Raw genomic sequence first — 17,703 nt, 5'->3', positions numbered from 1 at the left:
ACCCCACCCCACCCCACTGCATTTTTACATGTCATCTGAAACCTCCAATGCAAAATTTTGCAATAGTTGGTCACAATCCAAGAAAAAAACGTGTTCAAACTCGTCAGCTGATTTTTTTACAGACGATTTTAGAAATGTGTCTCTGGCAAACAAATGAAACATCCAGGATCTGACGACAGACCATAGAGTAAGAAACAGAAATGAGCATCTCCTGCAGCTTCGACCAAACATTTCTTCTCCAAATAATCTTTTTTTAATAACAACAACCACAATAGGATCAAACCTCAACCACTGACAGATGCGAAGGACCTCCCCTCACTGTGCACGTTTGAACTTTGAAAAATGCTGCTTTGTGTCACTGCAAAAACATTTCCTCCTCCAGGCTGACGGTCCGGTTCTGTTATGACTCAACATCTTCCAATGACAACAGGTCTAAAATGACAGCTCCTCTCTCTCCATAAAAAAGCTGACTCTGGTGGTCAAGAACCAGCATAGGAGAAAGAGAGGCAAAAGAGAACGCCGCTGATGTCAGGGAGAAGGAATGTGAGCCATGTGGGCGGCAAGCGGCACTCTGGAACCACGGAGAAGAGGCATGAGAGTCGAAGAGATGATAAAAGAGAAGTTAAACACATTTAAACCCAGGATGTGGAGTAGGAAATCGGTTATTAAGAGTGAAAGTGTTGATAAGAATATCCTTGGCTGAATGTGGGCAGCCTCGGTTTGTTGTGACACATTTTTAGAAACTGAAAGTGACACACGTTTAGGAGTCCATGAGAGCTTCAGGACCAGGTTTCCGGTTCTGCACTTAGTTCTTTATTGACCCGAGGAGTTTCCACAGTGTTCCTGCGACTTCTGCCCGTCTGTCTGGACTCCTGGCCCTCTCAGGTTTGGTGAATCACCGGGTGTGTTGGTGAGTAAGAGCAAGGAAATGTGATCCGCTGGCACTGAGATGATGAAAGGAAGGAGAAACAGGCTCCAAAATAAGTTAATGGAAACGGGGCTGTGTTCAGTCTAAACACCAAATATGGAAAGACTCCTCCACACAGAGACACGCCCACTTTTCCACTGTGGCAGCACTTTGGTCATGCAGGCATTTCCTAAAGTCTTTAATGTCTCCAGAACAGCTCAGAGAGAGTTTCTGGCTCTTTAAAGGGGAGTTTTTATGGCTGATGTTTGTTTCAGACAAAAAAGAAAACAGTAAAGGATTTGAAGGAGTGTTAAAAATGCAGATGAAACCTGTGTTTGCCACCTAAACTAACTCACCTGCAAGAGAATAGTGACAAAGCTGCGGCAGCTGCTTTAATGTGACTCTGGAAAAAGTAAATGATAAGAATGATGCAGGCCCTAAAGAAATAAAAACGCTGTTTGGCAGAAAAAGCCAGGTTCTTGTTGGATCATTTACTTGGGTTCTCCGTGGGAAGAATCAATAACATAACCCAAACTAAGCGATTGCAAACATGCTTTCGTCCTAAGATCCCACCGTTTTCCACCAGTTACATCTGAGGAATGAAGATAAAAACAGTTCAAGTTAGTCAGATAACAACTGAAGTTCTTCCAAAACCCTCAAACTGTTTGGCTTTCTATTTATATTAACTTGTAAAGGTGTGGGAAAATGACTGTGCACACTCACACACGGTCCTGCAGCAACACAGACGCAGGTCGGGGCTTGTTTAGTCAACTAATGGTAGTAATGCTTCTTCAACCCCCCCCCCCCCCCCCCCCCACACACACACACATCTATGACTGCATATCTATGCAGGCAATCTTCTCCTTTGTAGAGCCTCTTTCTACACGACCTTCCACCTTCATCCTGAGTCTTTATCTTTCTTTCCCACCTCCATTTCACGTGTCCTCGTGCCTCCTATCTTCTCCTACAAACCAGCAGACCTTATATGGAGAAGAGCTTGATGGCGTGGAGGTTAAGACATGCGGCCGACACCACATAACCATCTCAGGGTCTTCTCACAAACATCATCTGCTCCAAACTGTGCTGAAAAAGCGAAGGGATTTGATGGATCGCAGTTGCTGGTTCCACTCAAAATCAGCAGGTGTGCTCAGGTAAACTTCCTGTGTCCAATGTGTGTAAGCCTGAACAATAGATGGAGGCGTTTCCTCTTTCCAAGCCACACCTTGCAGAAGACCCTCAGAATAACGAAGCCTCTCGTCTTGAAATGTTTCAAATTAAGAAGTCTTTAAGTCCGGATGCCATGGTTCAACTTCAAGACAGAAGGAGATCCAGATGGATCCTGTGGTCATCACCTTCTTACTGCCATCCCAAGAGTCTCTTCTATTTAGTCAATATTTGGACATATGTGTTTTTGCACAACTGTCATAATGTTTTCCAAACACTACCAGACAACTGGATCTTCCAGTCCAGGGATCAGTACAGTGGCCCGGCTTTGTTGGCAGGTCCAGCCTTTCCAGATCAAAAGAACCTTAAGAACCACACTTTGGAGTCAAACGTAAAAAAGCAAAAACAGAAGAATGCTGTGAGACGCTCACTGCTACAGCGAAACTGAACTGCATAAAACCCTTAGGTTCCATTTGAAAAGTAAATGTAGAAACTTCCTGTGTTGAGAAAAACCTGATCCAGATCCAGATCCAAGAACGAGAGCATTAATCAGATTTACACGCTTTAAAAGACAATAATATACTAAAGGGCATCTTTGTCGTGGTTATCAAAAACCTTCAAGAATCAACTTCTTATGACGGATGGAAAACAGAACAGCACATGAAAAGGGTCTAAAGTAGAACGGTTCTTCATCACTTTGACGCCACGGTCAGTTCAGGACTGCACGGAACAAACAGAGGCAAAAAAAGCAGACCTGAGCAGAAGAAACCTGCAGCCTGGAGATTGATCTGATGCTAGACGTCGCATGTGAGGTCAGATTGATGATGACTATCAGGGCTGAGAGCGGCAGTCCGGACCTGGGTTCTTCTGAGCACTTAGGGGCAGCACGCAGACTGTGTTTAGACTTAAGGCAAACGAAGGAAGCTGTTAATCAGATCGGACCAAAAACAAGAAAACTGGACCAACAACATGCGTCTGCTCCCAAGTATGTAACAAAGGGTTACATACTTGGGACAATCCTTTGTTTTTGTACTGTAAATATCCCGTTAACACTCCCCCTCTACTGAGTTATCAACAGCACTATGAACGGTGGGACAGAAACTGAATGAAAATGTGTTTTTTTTTCATGGTTTTTCTTCTGTCTTCATCCATCGGATTCCATTAAAGCTGATTATTGCCTGCCTTCTTCAGTTTCAGCTTTTCACCCACAGAGGGGTGCAGGCCTGAATCATGGCAGATTGGAAAAACAGCTCCTGAAAGGTTCTAATTAAAGAACAGCCAACATCAGCAAGCACTTAGATGAAACTGATGAATGATGGGAAATGTATGCACATTCTCTGGAGAAAGCTACCTCTCACAGCCGTCCTCGAAAGCCTGACAGAGAAACCGATCAAACACATTTCTATGCAAGATCTTTAACCGAGCTGTCGGTTCTGTTGACTCTCAGCCAGAAAGTCCAGGTTGGAGTTGTGGCCGGGTCCATTCTGGGTGGAGTTTGAGGAGTGCATTTGGATCAATCTGAGGACCCTGCCTCCCTCCCAAAGTCCCAAAAACATGTGTCACTCTGTAAGGGGCAGTGGGATGTCACTCCAGCCATGAAATGGCACCTCTACACTCCGTTAGTCAGCGGGGAAAGGCTCCAGCAACCCCGCTGACCCCACACAGGACGATCGATGGAGACTCATGGATTGTTCCATTTCCAAATATAGAAGCTGCTGCAGCTTCATAACCCTCTGATGTCCTGTACACAGCAACACATTTATCACACAGTCATTCATTTAAGCTAACAAAAACTGACCCCTTCATCATGTAACTACAAACACACACTCTTGAAGTGATCAGAAGGAGGGAGAAGGTCGTTCAGGGGAAGCCAGCAGAGCTCACACAACCCTCATGACACACAACCACAAACAAACACAACCCTTAAGGCCATGTTTGTGTTGGAATTCTTTAAAACTGACATAAAAAGAAGTGTCTTCGGGTCAAATATTTCAATAAACTATAAAGAATTTTGCATTAACAACTTCAGCCTGCAACACACAGACCACCAAATCTAGAAGAGCTGCTCAGGAGGGATGCACACGTTCCTGCAAGACAGGACGGAGTCCTAAAAAGTCCTAAAAGTAAAAGTCCGGGTGTCATGGAGCTTCATGTGGGCTGGTCTGCAGCTCATGGGGGCCCTTTCTGTTTTTTGAACCACACTAATTCTTAATGTGTGGAGAGCAGGACTGAAAAATAATGGTTTGAATCCACTTAAATAAATAAGCCATGTCTACAAAAACAACACCGTTTTACCCAGAAGACTGAGAGAATCTCTAAACATCACAAAAGGATTAAACTAAAGTGCACAGGAGAAACAAAAACAGCTATAGTGCTCCAATTTGGGCCTGTAAGCACAGACCAAGTGTAATACCAGATAAATGGGATTAGGAGTGGTATCATTAGGTTAATCTGAGTGGAGGTGTGCAGGGACAACACAGTGGGATTATGAAGAGACCGAGTCAGCAGGGTGGTGAGGGAACACCAGCTCTGTCCTCAGCTGACACCCAGTGAAGGACAAAGAGTCCCAAACAAATGAGAGGAAATAATGAATGAAATAAAGTAATGGTGAGTGTTTGATAGATAAAATAATCTTATTGCTGTCTAACTGATTGAGAAATGTCAAACAGGCAAAAAGGGACAATTCCCATCTCTAAATCCAGTCCTGCTACCAATACTTTCAGGACATGGACAAATTAGGCAATGGAGCTGGCAGGGAAATTTCTGAATCACATCCAGAACCCACAACATTTGAAACTGCAATAATGCAGGACGCAGCCACTCTAGTTGTAGTCGCAACAGGGCGGAGTTCCCTGCACCAACCGGCAGGTTCTGGGTTGCTGGAGCAGCAACTGAAAAGGAGTCTCACATGTGAGGAGCAAGGACGCTCTCCAGCTGTAAATCACCATCCCTCACTGTCAGGGATACTGTTAAGGAATCATTTTTTACCCACAATGCATCTCCCTTTCAGCTCTAACTCAGTTAAAACTTTAAGGTCTACAATAGAATGAACAGTTGCTCATATTCAAGAGGTTTCCTGCTTCAGAAGTCTAAGATTGAAAAGTTCAGACCTTTCCAGAAGTACCTGACATGTTCATCAGGTGACTCTGCAGTTTCAAAGGAACTGATCACATCCTCACACAGAGAACACGTGCATTACTTGACACAAAGGATTAAAGTTACATAAAGAACGGTCCACAGGTCGTATCGGGGAACTAAAAGTCGTCTGGTTTCAGGAAGTCCACAGCAGCTACAGAGATTTGTTATTAATGCAGGTTTACTTCAGTCCACCGGTTGGTTTTAGGATGAAACTGGGCTTGAAGATGCAGCTTTTGGATAAACCAATTTTTGCCTGACACTGACCTACAGCTCTAAGATCCTGCATTGGAGTCTGACTGGCAGTAGTTATGATAAGTCTACTCAAGCAAAGTGGTTCCATCAGAATCTCCCATGATCTTCAGGAGCTTGGGGAACATGGTCTCTGCACTCCTTCCTGTGGACCTGAGGTCAGCCGGGAAACTGAACCAAACTGTGCTGCAGTCATCTGATGAGAAACAATAAGCTGGAGCTTTTTCGTTGTCTTTCTGCTGCTCATTTTGGCTGAAAGCTTACTGTTGACACTCTCCCGCTAGTTTACAGCCCCGACAAACCCAACCTAACAATGGCAGTAACTACGTTTTGAGCCAAGTAGAATCACCGGCTTTAGTGAAAATTGAAGGCAATAATTTTAAATTGACAAATGCTTCCATGCTACATCACCTCCTGCTACCAAAAAAAAAAACACCTACAACAGCATTTAGAGGTGTTTTCACAGAGTGGAGCAAAAACAAGAGCTCCCACCACCGTGCATCTCTCCATTTCTGTCTCCAACAGATTCCAGATTAAGATTCGGTCCCGACCTGATCCAGAGTTTTTCAACAAACCCCTCAACAACCCCCTGATAATATGAAAGTTCATCACTCAGACCGATTCAGAGTCTGACTCACAAACACACATCGCTCTCATCACATGAACCTTCTCCCACACGGCATCTGCATCACTCCAGTAATGAGCAACCCGGTCTGGTAATCCTTCATAATTCCATCCTGCAGTTAATCTCACAGGAAACTGATATTTCTGTACAAGACAAACATGCTCTCGGGCGTCTGTTTATGTCCTTCGTCTTCATCAGAGGGAGTGTGAGACCAGAGAAGTTTTGTGATGCTACAACACCATGACTGTGGTGCAAACAGGAACAGGTTTAAGTGTCTTGAAGGTATTAGGAATGTAAGGAGCCACCAGTCATCTGTGAGGAGATCCGTTATCAAAATAAAACAACGTTTGGCCCTGAATTCAACCCTTTTGTATTTTAAAATGTGCGGGCAAAGGCAGCAAAAACACTTTCAACTGCTATTGCTTCATGACCTTATCAGCCTCGTTCTTGGCTCGGCCCAGTTTGGCATCTGTGCTTAAAACCATCAACACTATCAAAGCTGAACATCTAATCCTGGGCCGTATCTTTATGCTGGGGGTTGAACTGCAGACACAGCATTCAAAAGAGGCCCATGCACTCTGCAGTACGAACATGGCGCAGAAAAACGCCTGCAACTTCATTTTGAGCTTGTTTGGATGACATTTTTCAAGTAACATCAAAGTTTTTTTTCCTTTTTTTTTTTTTTACTTGTTCTGTCCAACAGCTGAGCAAACACGAGAACTGAAGGCCTCTTGTGTTGGACATCTTCTACTTTTACAACATGGGGTTATGAATCTTCTAACACACCAGGTTTATATTTGAATAAACCCCTTTTGTAATTAAGACTAAACTTTATTCGTCTTAATCATATTTGTAATATTTTTGTGTTGGACCAGACGGAAAAGGAAAGAAGGGAAGAAGAGAGAGGGATGTTGGGGGGGGGGGGGGGGGGGGGGTTAATAGAGGGGAGGGGGGGTAAAACCAAGAATTAGCATAAAGCAATAAGTTGCTGGATGTTTATACGGTCAGATGTAATACAAATCTAGAAGGGGCGGGGCCTGTCCACACACACACTGAAATGTTATAAAGATACCTGTTGGCTCCAAAAATGTTCACAAGTCAACATGTACACAATACAACTAATGTTCACACACGCATACTTATGCATTCAAACCAACAAGTGTGAAATATTTCATTCAGTCACGGAAACTGATGATGCAAAGGGGATGCACCTGAGCTCCAGTGAGTGTTTATGTTCTCCTGGGGTGGATGATGGAATGTAAAAAGAAAGAGGAAGAGTACCCAGTCATCCCCAAACCAAGACCCCCCGGCAGCGACAGCCAGGACCCCCCCCCCCCCCCCCCCCAACACCCGCACGGCATTCAGATAGAGAACAACCGCCTGCCGGGCAATCACATCCACCAACCAGGGACAGCAGGATCGCCACAGGGGCCCCCAGTGCCAGAGAGCAGGAAGGCATGGGGGGACATAGAGTGCAAGCTCCAGCCCTACCAGTGGAGCAGTCGGGAGGGCCCAACGCGGAGCCCCGCCCCAGGAGTGCACCCCCAGCCCAGGAAGTAACATAACCAAAGTTACCTGCACAGACATGAATGCAGAGTGGCCCTGAGGTACAACCGCAGCGCAGTCTAATGTTCCAGCACTTTAAGCTGAAGTTCTCTTTGTAAAAACTCCAGGGAAACCAAAATAAAACAAAGAAAAAGCGGAGTTTAGGTCAGAAAACAGGGATTTGTTGTTAACCCTTTGTTGGCTGAATCTTCGTCTTTCTGTCAAGTCATTTGGAGATGTTTGGTGATGTTAAAGTTTAAACAAACTGGTGTTTAGCATCTCTTGGTTTTATAAAGTGAGTTATTATCAGATTGACTGGTGTCCATCAGTAGAAATATGTCTTTAAAATGGAAACAGTTTAACTTGTGCTATCCTACGCACTTTAACATTAGGATTTGGGTCATCTAGACCCACTAAACAGTGCTCTGAAGCTTTTTTCTTCAATGATTTGTGAACCTCACTGGTGTCCATGGATTACATGAAATCCTCTTCACCTTTATCCACCTTTGTCATGGTAGGGAGAACACGTCAATGTAAGGGTGGGGTCATAGGATAGCACAAGGGTTAACAGAAAATAACAGGAATGAGCCCAAAATCTGTGAGGACACATCTGTCATGACAACATCTCTGCTCATGACAGTTTGGAGCAGCAGTTCATCAAGATTTCTGAGGAATCTGCACTGTGATTCAAAACACACCTGCACGGATTTCTAACTCAGACATCAGAAGTCAGGTCAGTTCCAGACAACCAGGAGAGTCCAGTAGCGCACGGGTGAAGCTTCAACATGAGAGGAGACGCGGGGCGCACCGTGGGTTCGTTCGCTCTCTCCTGTTTCTGATGGACACCCGCGCTGGACGGAATCTCCACAGCAGCAGCCTCGCCCGTGGATCCTCAGGAAACTGAACTTTTGCAGCACCTTTGGTCCGGTGCGACAGGCGGGCTAATCTGTGTCTGACTGGCTTCTAAAAAAAGACGAACCCAACCTGAAGGGATTTGGAGATGTGGGTCGAAAAAAGACGAGTAAACCCGAGTGACAGTCGCTCCAACTTTCATTCAATTGACGCACATGTCGTGATGTGTGTGTTCTTCTCCTCAGAACTACAGCGGGTTCCAAACACCTTTAAATTAGACCGTCTCGGGGATTTTACGCACCAAATGACGTAGTCTCGGATAAGCAACAAGTCCACGAGTGACGAAGTAAAAAAAAGCCCACGTTTCTTCAGGCTGTTAGCTGAATTTCAAACAGTTCGCTGACGCAGCAGAATGACGGACAGCGCGGACAAAAGCAGCAAAGTTCTGTGGTTCTGCTACCTGATCCTGCTGGTTCAGCTGCTCCCTCGTGGACCGGGTTCTGGCGTCCGCGTTCAGGCCGGTGTGCTCTGCTCAGCTGAGTCGCTGTCTGACGGAGTCCTGTCGGCTTGTCCTGACCCTCCCACCACTCCCCGCGCGCACTGGCGCGCACCGGTGCCCCCTCCGTGGATCTGCTGCCGCCTCACGGTGCACGCGCAGCCGCGCTCCGACTCAGCATACCGGCGCTGATCGGAAATAAGCAGAGTCGGTTCCTCTGGAGCGGCGTAATTTCCCTTTTTCCTCCTCTGTCATTGAGGGGAAACACACCCTGAAGGACCAGGAAGTCTACCATCCAAACATCCAACGGCCCCGGCTGTCCCACGAGACACGCCATCTTACGAAAATGTATTCGTTTACTTTACGTTCATTCGTGGGTTGTTTTGACTAAAATGTGACGTTTTTCTCTAAAAAAAAAATTATGTTCGGGTGAAACTGAGTCCAGTCCCTTTATGTGGGGGTCAGAGAGTGGTGTTGGTGGGGCACTATGAGCATCAACGATTTTCAAACCTCAGTTTCTTCACTGCGATCATTTCCACAAACACTAACAACTCGTGACTAAAGTCACGGAGAAACGTTTTCTAGAGGAAGTTAGCGGTAAACCTAAAGGTTGCGCTCTTCTTCCATCTGCTGGCGCGTCTCTGCTCCTGCGGGGGTTTTAATGATCCCGCACCGCACCGGCCATCAACGCAGCTGAATGTGCTTTAAAATGTGGGGCTCAGGTCATTACCAGGGTCTCCATCGGTGTTTTTAAACAAAGACAGCTCATTGCGGCGTGACTCGTCTGTGAAACACACCTGGGTCACATGACCTTAAGTAAGAAACAATGAAGTTCTATTCTGAAAGGTTGGTCTACACTGATTGTTTCTCTAAATATAATTCCACGAGTTGATTAGTTTGAAACAATCAAAAAGGGGGGAGGGGGGACAATAAATCAAATGACTCCTTTTTCATAACACCAGGATGTGGTTCTGCTGAAACAAAAACATCAAGATCTAAAATGAAGTTGGAAGGATTCAAAATGAAATGAATACTGTGATTTAAACCTAAAAGGCCCTAGTCTGTTTTATATCTACACAAACATGTTTATATTCATCCATGTCATTTTTCTTTTATTTATTTATTTTTCTAATTAATAAATGACAAATTATCCTGAGTCCCATTAGTTGTAACACATCTAGGTGCGTGAATTCTGTACAACACAGCCGCTCCTGCCGGGAACCATTTGGTGGTTTAACCCCCCAATCCAACGCCTTAATGCGGAGTGTCTATCAAGGAGGCATTGGGTCCCATTATTTTAGAGTCTTTGGAATGATAAGGCCTTGGATTTGAAATTGCAACCGTCCAGCCTCAAGAGAGACACTATAAATTAGATTAGATTAGATTAGATTAGATAAGATAGATAGATAGATAGATAGATAGATAGATAGATAGATAGATAGATAGATAGATAGATAGATAGATAGATAGATAGATAGATAGATAGATAGATAGATAGATAGATAGATAGATAGATAGATAGATAGATAGATAGATAGATAGATAGATAGATAGATAGATAGATAGATAGATAGATAGATAGATAGATTTTCTAGAACTACTGACACAGTGTTTTTAAAAGTTGCCAAAGTAATAATGTTCATCAATCCATTCATTGATTTCCTTCAACCGCTTTATTCTTTTTGGTATCTGCCAGAGTCTAACCTGACTGCTGTTAGCCGTCTTTTCTGCCATGATGGTGACCAATTACGTCCAAGGTTGTGTCAACTAAGACATTTTTTTTAATGTGAGTTTTGCTAAAGTCCAATACGTTAAAGATCTGTTACTTTTGCTGGAATGATGCTAATCCAAAGGGTTATAATTTATAATTCCTTGTAAAATGCACCTCGAAAGGAAACTACATCAGATTGTTACTGACCATTGTGGCTGTAAATGCTCAAACAAAGCCAGTCTCCTGTCCTGCAGTTACACAACACGTGGTTCATGTGGAGGTGACCTCCACCCTCCACGTGCTCTGTCCTTGCTGGTGCTGAACTGTAATGATGCTCCATCGCCAGAGGAGGGAGCAATCGATTTACAGCAAGCCTCCAGTAATGTTCTGTACACAGTTCCGCTGACAGGATTTATGGATCAACTGAGACAGTCTGACTGTACGGGACAGAAATGCAGGTCAGGACATCCGCCCTACCTCCACTCAGGACTTCACCTTCCATGTCCCACAATGATGCTCATCCTAACCATTTAGGAGATCAGTGAGTCAAAGACGGAAAACTGAAACAAAGATTTATCAGGAATCTTTTATGGAAAACCATAAATGAGAACAAGAAGGTTTCATCTGTGGTCACCAGAGCTCCAAAGCAGTGACACCTTTGGCACAAACACAGGGTGACCTGACCCCACATGAATGTAGGAAGGGGAAGAGGAATGTCTTTGTCATTTCCTGAAGTCCGAACAGTGGTACATTCCACACCTTCACCAGCACAGCAGGGTGAGTCAACCCTCCCTTAACTGTAACAGAGATGTATCTGCTCAATCTGGAGCTGAGAGGCAGAACGTCGTCATGATTCCTCACAAACGCGAGGAACTCAGTAACTGATTCCATTTATTGTTCTAATCAAAAAGCAGCATAAGTCTGATAGATTTCCTTCATTTTCCACTGTACCTTTGAGCAAAGTTGATCTGATTTAACATCAACAATTGCAGAGAAAACTAAACTGATTTCATTTTGAGTTTTTTCCTAAAATGTCTAGTGCTTTCAACTTTTTCTAACAGGTTTCAGCCAGTTGGGAAGCAGCTCTAAAGTCTGCTGCATCCATGAAAACTAACAGAAGCTTTCACAACTGGAAATGTTTGCAAACGTGTTTGAAATCAGTAAATCTGTTTGCATTAATTAAAATCACATCTTCAACAGCAAACAACTTTCTTCAATATCCAAACATCAACAGTGATAAAGACAGAGCAAACAGACCAGAAGCTTCTGTGTGGCAGCGCTGCCATCGATTCATCAATGAGGACAGAAATGTTCCCTGAAGGTAGAAGCTAACCCTTCTTTCTGTTCCTCCATCCTTCATCATTCATCTCCCATCCCTCCGTTCTTCCCTTCCTCCATCATTCCATCCTAAACCCATCCCATCCTGTTCAGGGTCAGAGGCGGGCTGGATTCTGCCCCCAGCTGTCAGTGAGTGAACTGCGGGTTCTCGGATGTTCCTAAAATTAAACGTGAGATCGGACCTCATCAGCAGACCTTTGACCTTTTCTGCACTTGCATCAATAACATCCTGTTTCTATGGAGCATCTGTCAATCATCAGAGGAACCAGAAAAAAAAGTACAGACACTTTTTGGTGGGTTTTCCTAAAGTTTTTCTGTTGGTTAACTAAAGAAATCTCATCTTAAATGCTGATATGCAGGATGTCCTTGAGCTCTTTAGATTTACTGACCAACCATGAACTGAGTTACTGTCTTTGCTTATCAGCCAGCAGATCATCTCTGCGGTAGACCCATTCTTTCAGGTAACGTTGACGCTCACCTTGCAGCCGTGGCAGAAGTTTTCTCCATTCTTCCCTGGAGAAAAGATGATCTCCCCCGTTGGGATCAACTGAATCGTCAGTTCCATCATTTTTCCCCAACCAGGATTCTATCTCCTTTAACGCGAAAGGTTCCGGTCTTTTCTCGTGTTCAGAAGTTTAATTCTTTTTTCTGGAGAGTCTTGAAATGAAGTCACTTCATCGCTTTCCTCCTGTGTGATGACAAAAAAAAGAATCCAACTAAGAAGTGTGACAGAAACATTTGCAGTTCACCAGTAAAACCAGAAACTTTTCATCTTGCAGCAGCTCCAGAAAGAGCATCAGAGAGGGCTGAAGCTGCAGAGAGCAGAGGTTGGGTGTTACCTGCTGCAGAGCAGAGTCTCAGTGAGACCTGCTTCCCCTCGCTGAGGATGTTGCCTCTCTGACTGCTGAGGGATCATGGAGAGGATGTGGAGCTCGCCCAACTCCAGATGAGTGTGACAGGCAGAGGATATGTCTTTTGTCTTCCGAGCTGACAGTGCTAAGGGTTTGGAGGCGGGGTTCTACTGAGAACTTTGTACGCAGATTATTCCAGGATTTCCTGCAGCCGTGATGGATGGACAGAAGGTTCACTATTGAGGATTTTCTGAACACTTTCCCCGACACACACACAAAGTCAAACACACACACGCAGGGTTTCCTCTGAGAAAGAGCATCCTGCTTCAGACATATTCAGGACAGACATGCAGCCACGGGGTTGTCAGTGAAGAACCCCGCATGTTTGCTGCACATGGTTTCCACAGGAGGTCCATGATGTGTCTACACTGTCTAGACTAGACAAGTCCCAGGGTTTGATGCACCTAGGCACCTTGGGTGAAGTCTTTATGACAGGGATTTACAGAAAAACTTCACTCTGAAGCATAAGCTCCTGTGTAAACCAGGTCATTTTCACTTTGAGAGGGTTTGCATATTCAACAATCTAACATGTATCTTTTAGCAGGAATCACACTTTGCTGCTGAGGGAAGGGAAGCGACAAAGACACACATCCTTTGACCTGTGAGCCTGGCTTGCCAGCCTGGCATCAACAGGAAACCTGTGGCCTTCATGCAGTCGCACACTCACAGACACGCACACACAACCCTCTGCAGGAAGCGCGGCGTCGCTCAATACTGTTTTAAAGACAGATAAGATAACGGTGGGCTGTTAGCTAACAGGAAACAAACTGTTGTTCGTGTGACGCACAAACTTTAAAAGTTGACTCACCTGAAAATGTTACTCATAGCTGATAAACATAGAAATGTAAATGCGCGTGCAGATCTATGGAGTTATAAGTTTTTCACGATACATAAATCCAGATTCCATTGTTGTGTGTGTTGACTTTCTATTGTCTTGTTGGTCAAACTCTGGTCTTTTGTTTGCAACACTAAAGTGAGGAGCAGTAAATAGAATGAGGGGCTGGAAGGTTTTCTTGTGTTTTTCTTCATAAGTTTTTGCTTCATCAAGAGCTGCAACAAAAGATGCAACAATATCTGCGTGTGTGTTTAGTGGTGAAGGATCAGCCCCGTCCGTAAGACAGCAGAAGGCTGCGGTGTTGATCCGGCTCAGGAATGGCAACTATTTCAAATAAGCCACCACCAAACCACACAATGACGCCTCTCCCTCCGTGCTTTACGTGTGTAAACAAACAGTGCTCTGCTCCTGCACCGTACAGTAGCTTGGCTCAATTAGAATGACAGATGTAGAGTCAACCTCAGGTGTTTGCATTGACCTGTGGTTACCACAGTGGCTGATCCTACACTTGAAGCTGCATTTTCTCAGTTTTCAAATTTAATTAGTTCTTTATTAAGCCAGAACCAAAAAAAAAAAAAGTTTTAGAAAAATAAAATAATGAGACATTCAATTTCTGTTTTTTTGTATTGTACTTTAGCTCTTTGCATGTCAGTAATAAGGTTAAAAAGGGGCAAAATAATGAATTATTAACATTATATTGAACAGTTTTATAATGAATACAAAAGATCTGTGTGAAAAAATCTCAGCCTGAATCAGTAAAATGAGGATCTCTGTGCGCTGTTGGTTAATATTGACATTTTCTTTTCAGCAGAAGTCTTTCTGCTGACCTCCCCAGCCAGCAACACCAAGTGGGCCCCATGTGGTTTAAAAGTGGGCAGAGAATGTGGGCCCCAAATGGGTTTCAAGCTTCTGTGGTGGCCCCACCTGTGTTTGCCCACTGAGTGGGCTCCAGCCCACTGAGTGCCCACTTTAGGCAGTGTGGGCAAACACAGGTGGGGCCACCACGGAAACTGGAAACCCATATGGGGCCCACATTCTTTGTGTACCTTTGGGCCAGCAGAGTTCACATTTTCTCATGGACTTCAAACTGTTAGAGACAGCAACTTTTCTGATGGATGAGTCTAAAACATGTCTGCCCTATTTTCCATCTTTCGTTTGGACAAACGTCTGATTACCACAGCGGTACACGCCTCCCAAGTGACCTCTGTTATGGAGGTGGTCTCGTTCAATCCCGTGTCTCCATTCAGCCTCCCCTGGTCCCTCCTAAACCCCTGGAAGCAGCAGTGAGCTGCTGTTTGGTTTTAGGAGGCAGGGCTCTGCTGAATACGGTCGAGGCTGCGAGGACGACAGTTTCATCATTCTGCATTGTTGTGGTCTGATCAGGAAACCAGATCCTCCATGGAAGCTCGACCCTGATCAGATCAGACCAGACCAGACCGGCGCAGAGTAAATTTCACAAGTGTTTCTTCAAAATAGCTCCAGCTATTAATAACTGCTATCTGTAGAGGAAGTTCTCCATATTTCATTGACGTTCTTTCCGTAGGTTCCTCTGAGACCAGCAGCCTCCCTCTGACAGCAGAACGGCCCGTTTCCAGTTTCCACAGGAAGCCAGTGGAGGTCGACGTCCGTGTTCAAGAAGGAGGGACCGCATCAACGTCCAAAACACACTTTTAACAACAATGTGCCCAACGGAAAGTCACACTCTGTTTTGTCTATTTACAACACTTCCTCCAAACATCTCCTGTGGAAACCTGGATGGATAATCTACTGTCCCATCAGCTGGAACCTGCTGCCCTCTGGAGGCTCCCGGGTCCAACCAAACGCTCAGCAGAGCAGAAACCACAGGACGTCACAGCAGCATGAAGTCCAGGAGGATCCATTGTACTCATGGAGGGAACTTCTTGTTCCAATAGTTATCTGAATTTAGTTTGAAAGTTATTCCAACATGTTTAATTGAAAATAATCTTGTAAATTGCTCTGAAAAGGTTTTTGAAATCCCCTCGTCAAGGATGAAAGCCTGACTTTCAATTGTATTTTAAGTTGGTGCTGATTTTTAGCTCTTTTTGTAAAGTTGAAATCAAGCGTTTCCATGGTAATGCCAAATTATCTGAACCACATACATTCAAACTCATTTGGGAATTAGTTCTCACCCAGATACTTCGTGAACGAATATTTAGGATTTATGTGTCAACGTCTTAACAGTTTGTTTGACTGTAAAAAAATCATCCACCCATTTGGTTCTCTGTGAAACATAATGTAAAAAAACATAAGGAGAATACATCCTCAGAACCCGCTGAATGCGTTTTGGGGTCATGGGTTGCTGGAGCCTATCAACTGTTGGGTTTCTAGGTTAGTTATTTTAAAACTAACCTAGAAACAATAACATAAATTGAGTTTTTGGTTTGTGCTAACAAAAATACAGTTAAAGATCTCAAGACTAAACCACGTCTGTCTATATTTATAGATTTGTATTTTTTCCATTAAACTTTATTGCACATTTTTCAATTTTCAGAAATTCGCATTTAGTTGCACAATAAAGAAACAATTGTTAATATCAAACACACATATAAGACCAAACAACAACTTATAGATTTGTGTGTGTGTGTGTGTGTGTATGTATATATATATATATATATATATATATATATATATATATATATATATATATATATATATATATATATATTTTTATCCGTCAACGAATCATCTTCCTTACCGAGAAGTACGGGACTTGATTGACGTGCAGAACGGCCAATCGAACATCCCCTCATACAAATGTCACTGCGCATGCGTGTTTGCATGCAATGAGCACAGATTCTTCTGCTACCGGCCCCGCTGCATGCTGGGTCACAGGCGGAGGACCACTCCGGCCCCGGAGATCAGAGCCCACTACGGCAGCAGTGTTGTCCTGCAGCACGCGCTTTTCTGTCCTGTCCACGGAGCAGAGCCGCTGTCCGGTCAGCATTGGTTAAACCAGCCGCCCCCCTCCTAATAACACCGTTTATAGCAGATCATCGCTGCTAAAAACGTACCAAAGAACAACACGCACAACAGCAAAGATGTGTGTACTCTTACTGTGTAGTTTTTGAATTACTAGGACATAAACACAGTATTTTAGACTAGATGTTATCAGGTCGATAAGGTTGTCATTCATCCAGGGGATGTACAATCATCAGGGCTTAAAGTCTTCTCCTGGAGGGAAATGTGACAAAAACTGAGCGCCATCGTTGGCGTCTGCATGGAAAAACACAAAAGCAGCTAAAGCCAGTCAGACTGAAAACATTCTGAACACACATGAAGAGGAAAGGGAGTCATCCTGTGATGGTTGTTTTAGGGACTCAAACTCTGACCAAAGCTTGAGGTGGGTGATTGGGAGGAAATCAATTCTTTATGGGATGTAAATACTGACACGAACCTGAGAAAGAGGCCTTGCTTCCATTGGATCTGGTTAGTTGGGACTTTTCTTGGTGTGAATTTATTGAGCAGTAGCCACATTCTCCTCCAGCCTTCAGACCAGGGTTGTAATGTGGACAGGACTGTCGCTTTGCCCGCCTGCTCTCAGCCTGACGGCCTCCACCACTTTCAGCACAAAGTCCAAAAATATCTCTGCAGTTCAGACGGTCAGAAGGCGTGAAACAGTAGCTCGGGCTGCATCGGCTGAAACTGGAACGGGGAAGGCAGAAGGTCGCCGAGTTCCTTTGACTGACCCTGTGAGCGTCTGCTGTCGTGAACTCAACTTCAGAGGATCAGCTGTCCACGTTTCTGCTGCGGCTCCAGCCACCGTGAAGATGCTTTCATCTCCAACGCCATGAGGAGAGAACATCAGTGCGAGAACATCTGCAGCTTCTAGGATGAAAAGACCAGCGGAGCTGCAGAATCCCACAACCACCTCCAACCCAGCAAAACATACTGAAGTATTTCCACTGAGAAGG

General features: G+C 44.4%; 1 protein-coding gene across 3 annotated transcripts in view; it reads right to left on the bottom strand.

Moving 5' to 3' along the window:
• LOC101165412 (unconventional myosin-Ic) overlaps positions 1–12,992 on the bottom strand; it is a 47,852-nt gene extending 34,860 nt beyond the window's left edge. Inside the window, exons 1-2 of one of the 3 annotated variants that reach the window (XM_023961533.2) lie at positions 12,865–12,992; positions 12,504–12,713 (exon numbers count right to left, since the gene is read on the bottom strand). In XM_023961533.2, the coding sequence (XP_023817301.1) occupies positions 12,504–12,593 (90 nt within the window). In that variant the 5' untranslated portion in view covers positions 12,594–12,713; positions 12,865–12,992. Of the gene's footprint in view, positions 1–8,326; positions 8,719–8,940; positions 9,287–12,503; positions 12,714–12,864 lie in introns of those variants that run through there. The other 2 variants (XM_023961536.2, XM_078956524.1) reach the window with 2 other exon arrangements.
• Between the last annotated feature and the right edge of the window lie 4,711 nt (positions 12,993–17,703).

Source organism: Oryzias latipes, chromosome 13, assembly GCF_053564925.1.
Source record: "Oryzias latipes strain Hd-rR chromosome 13, Olatipes_Hd-rR_3.1".
NCBI classification, from domain to species: Eukaryota; Metazoa; Chordata; class Actinopteri; order Beloniformes; family Adrianichthyidae; genus Oryzias; species Oryzias latipes.
Note: the sequence above shows the minus strand (reverse complement) of the source record. Positions and strands in the feature narration are given on the sequence as shown.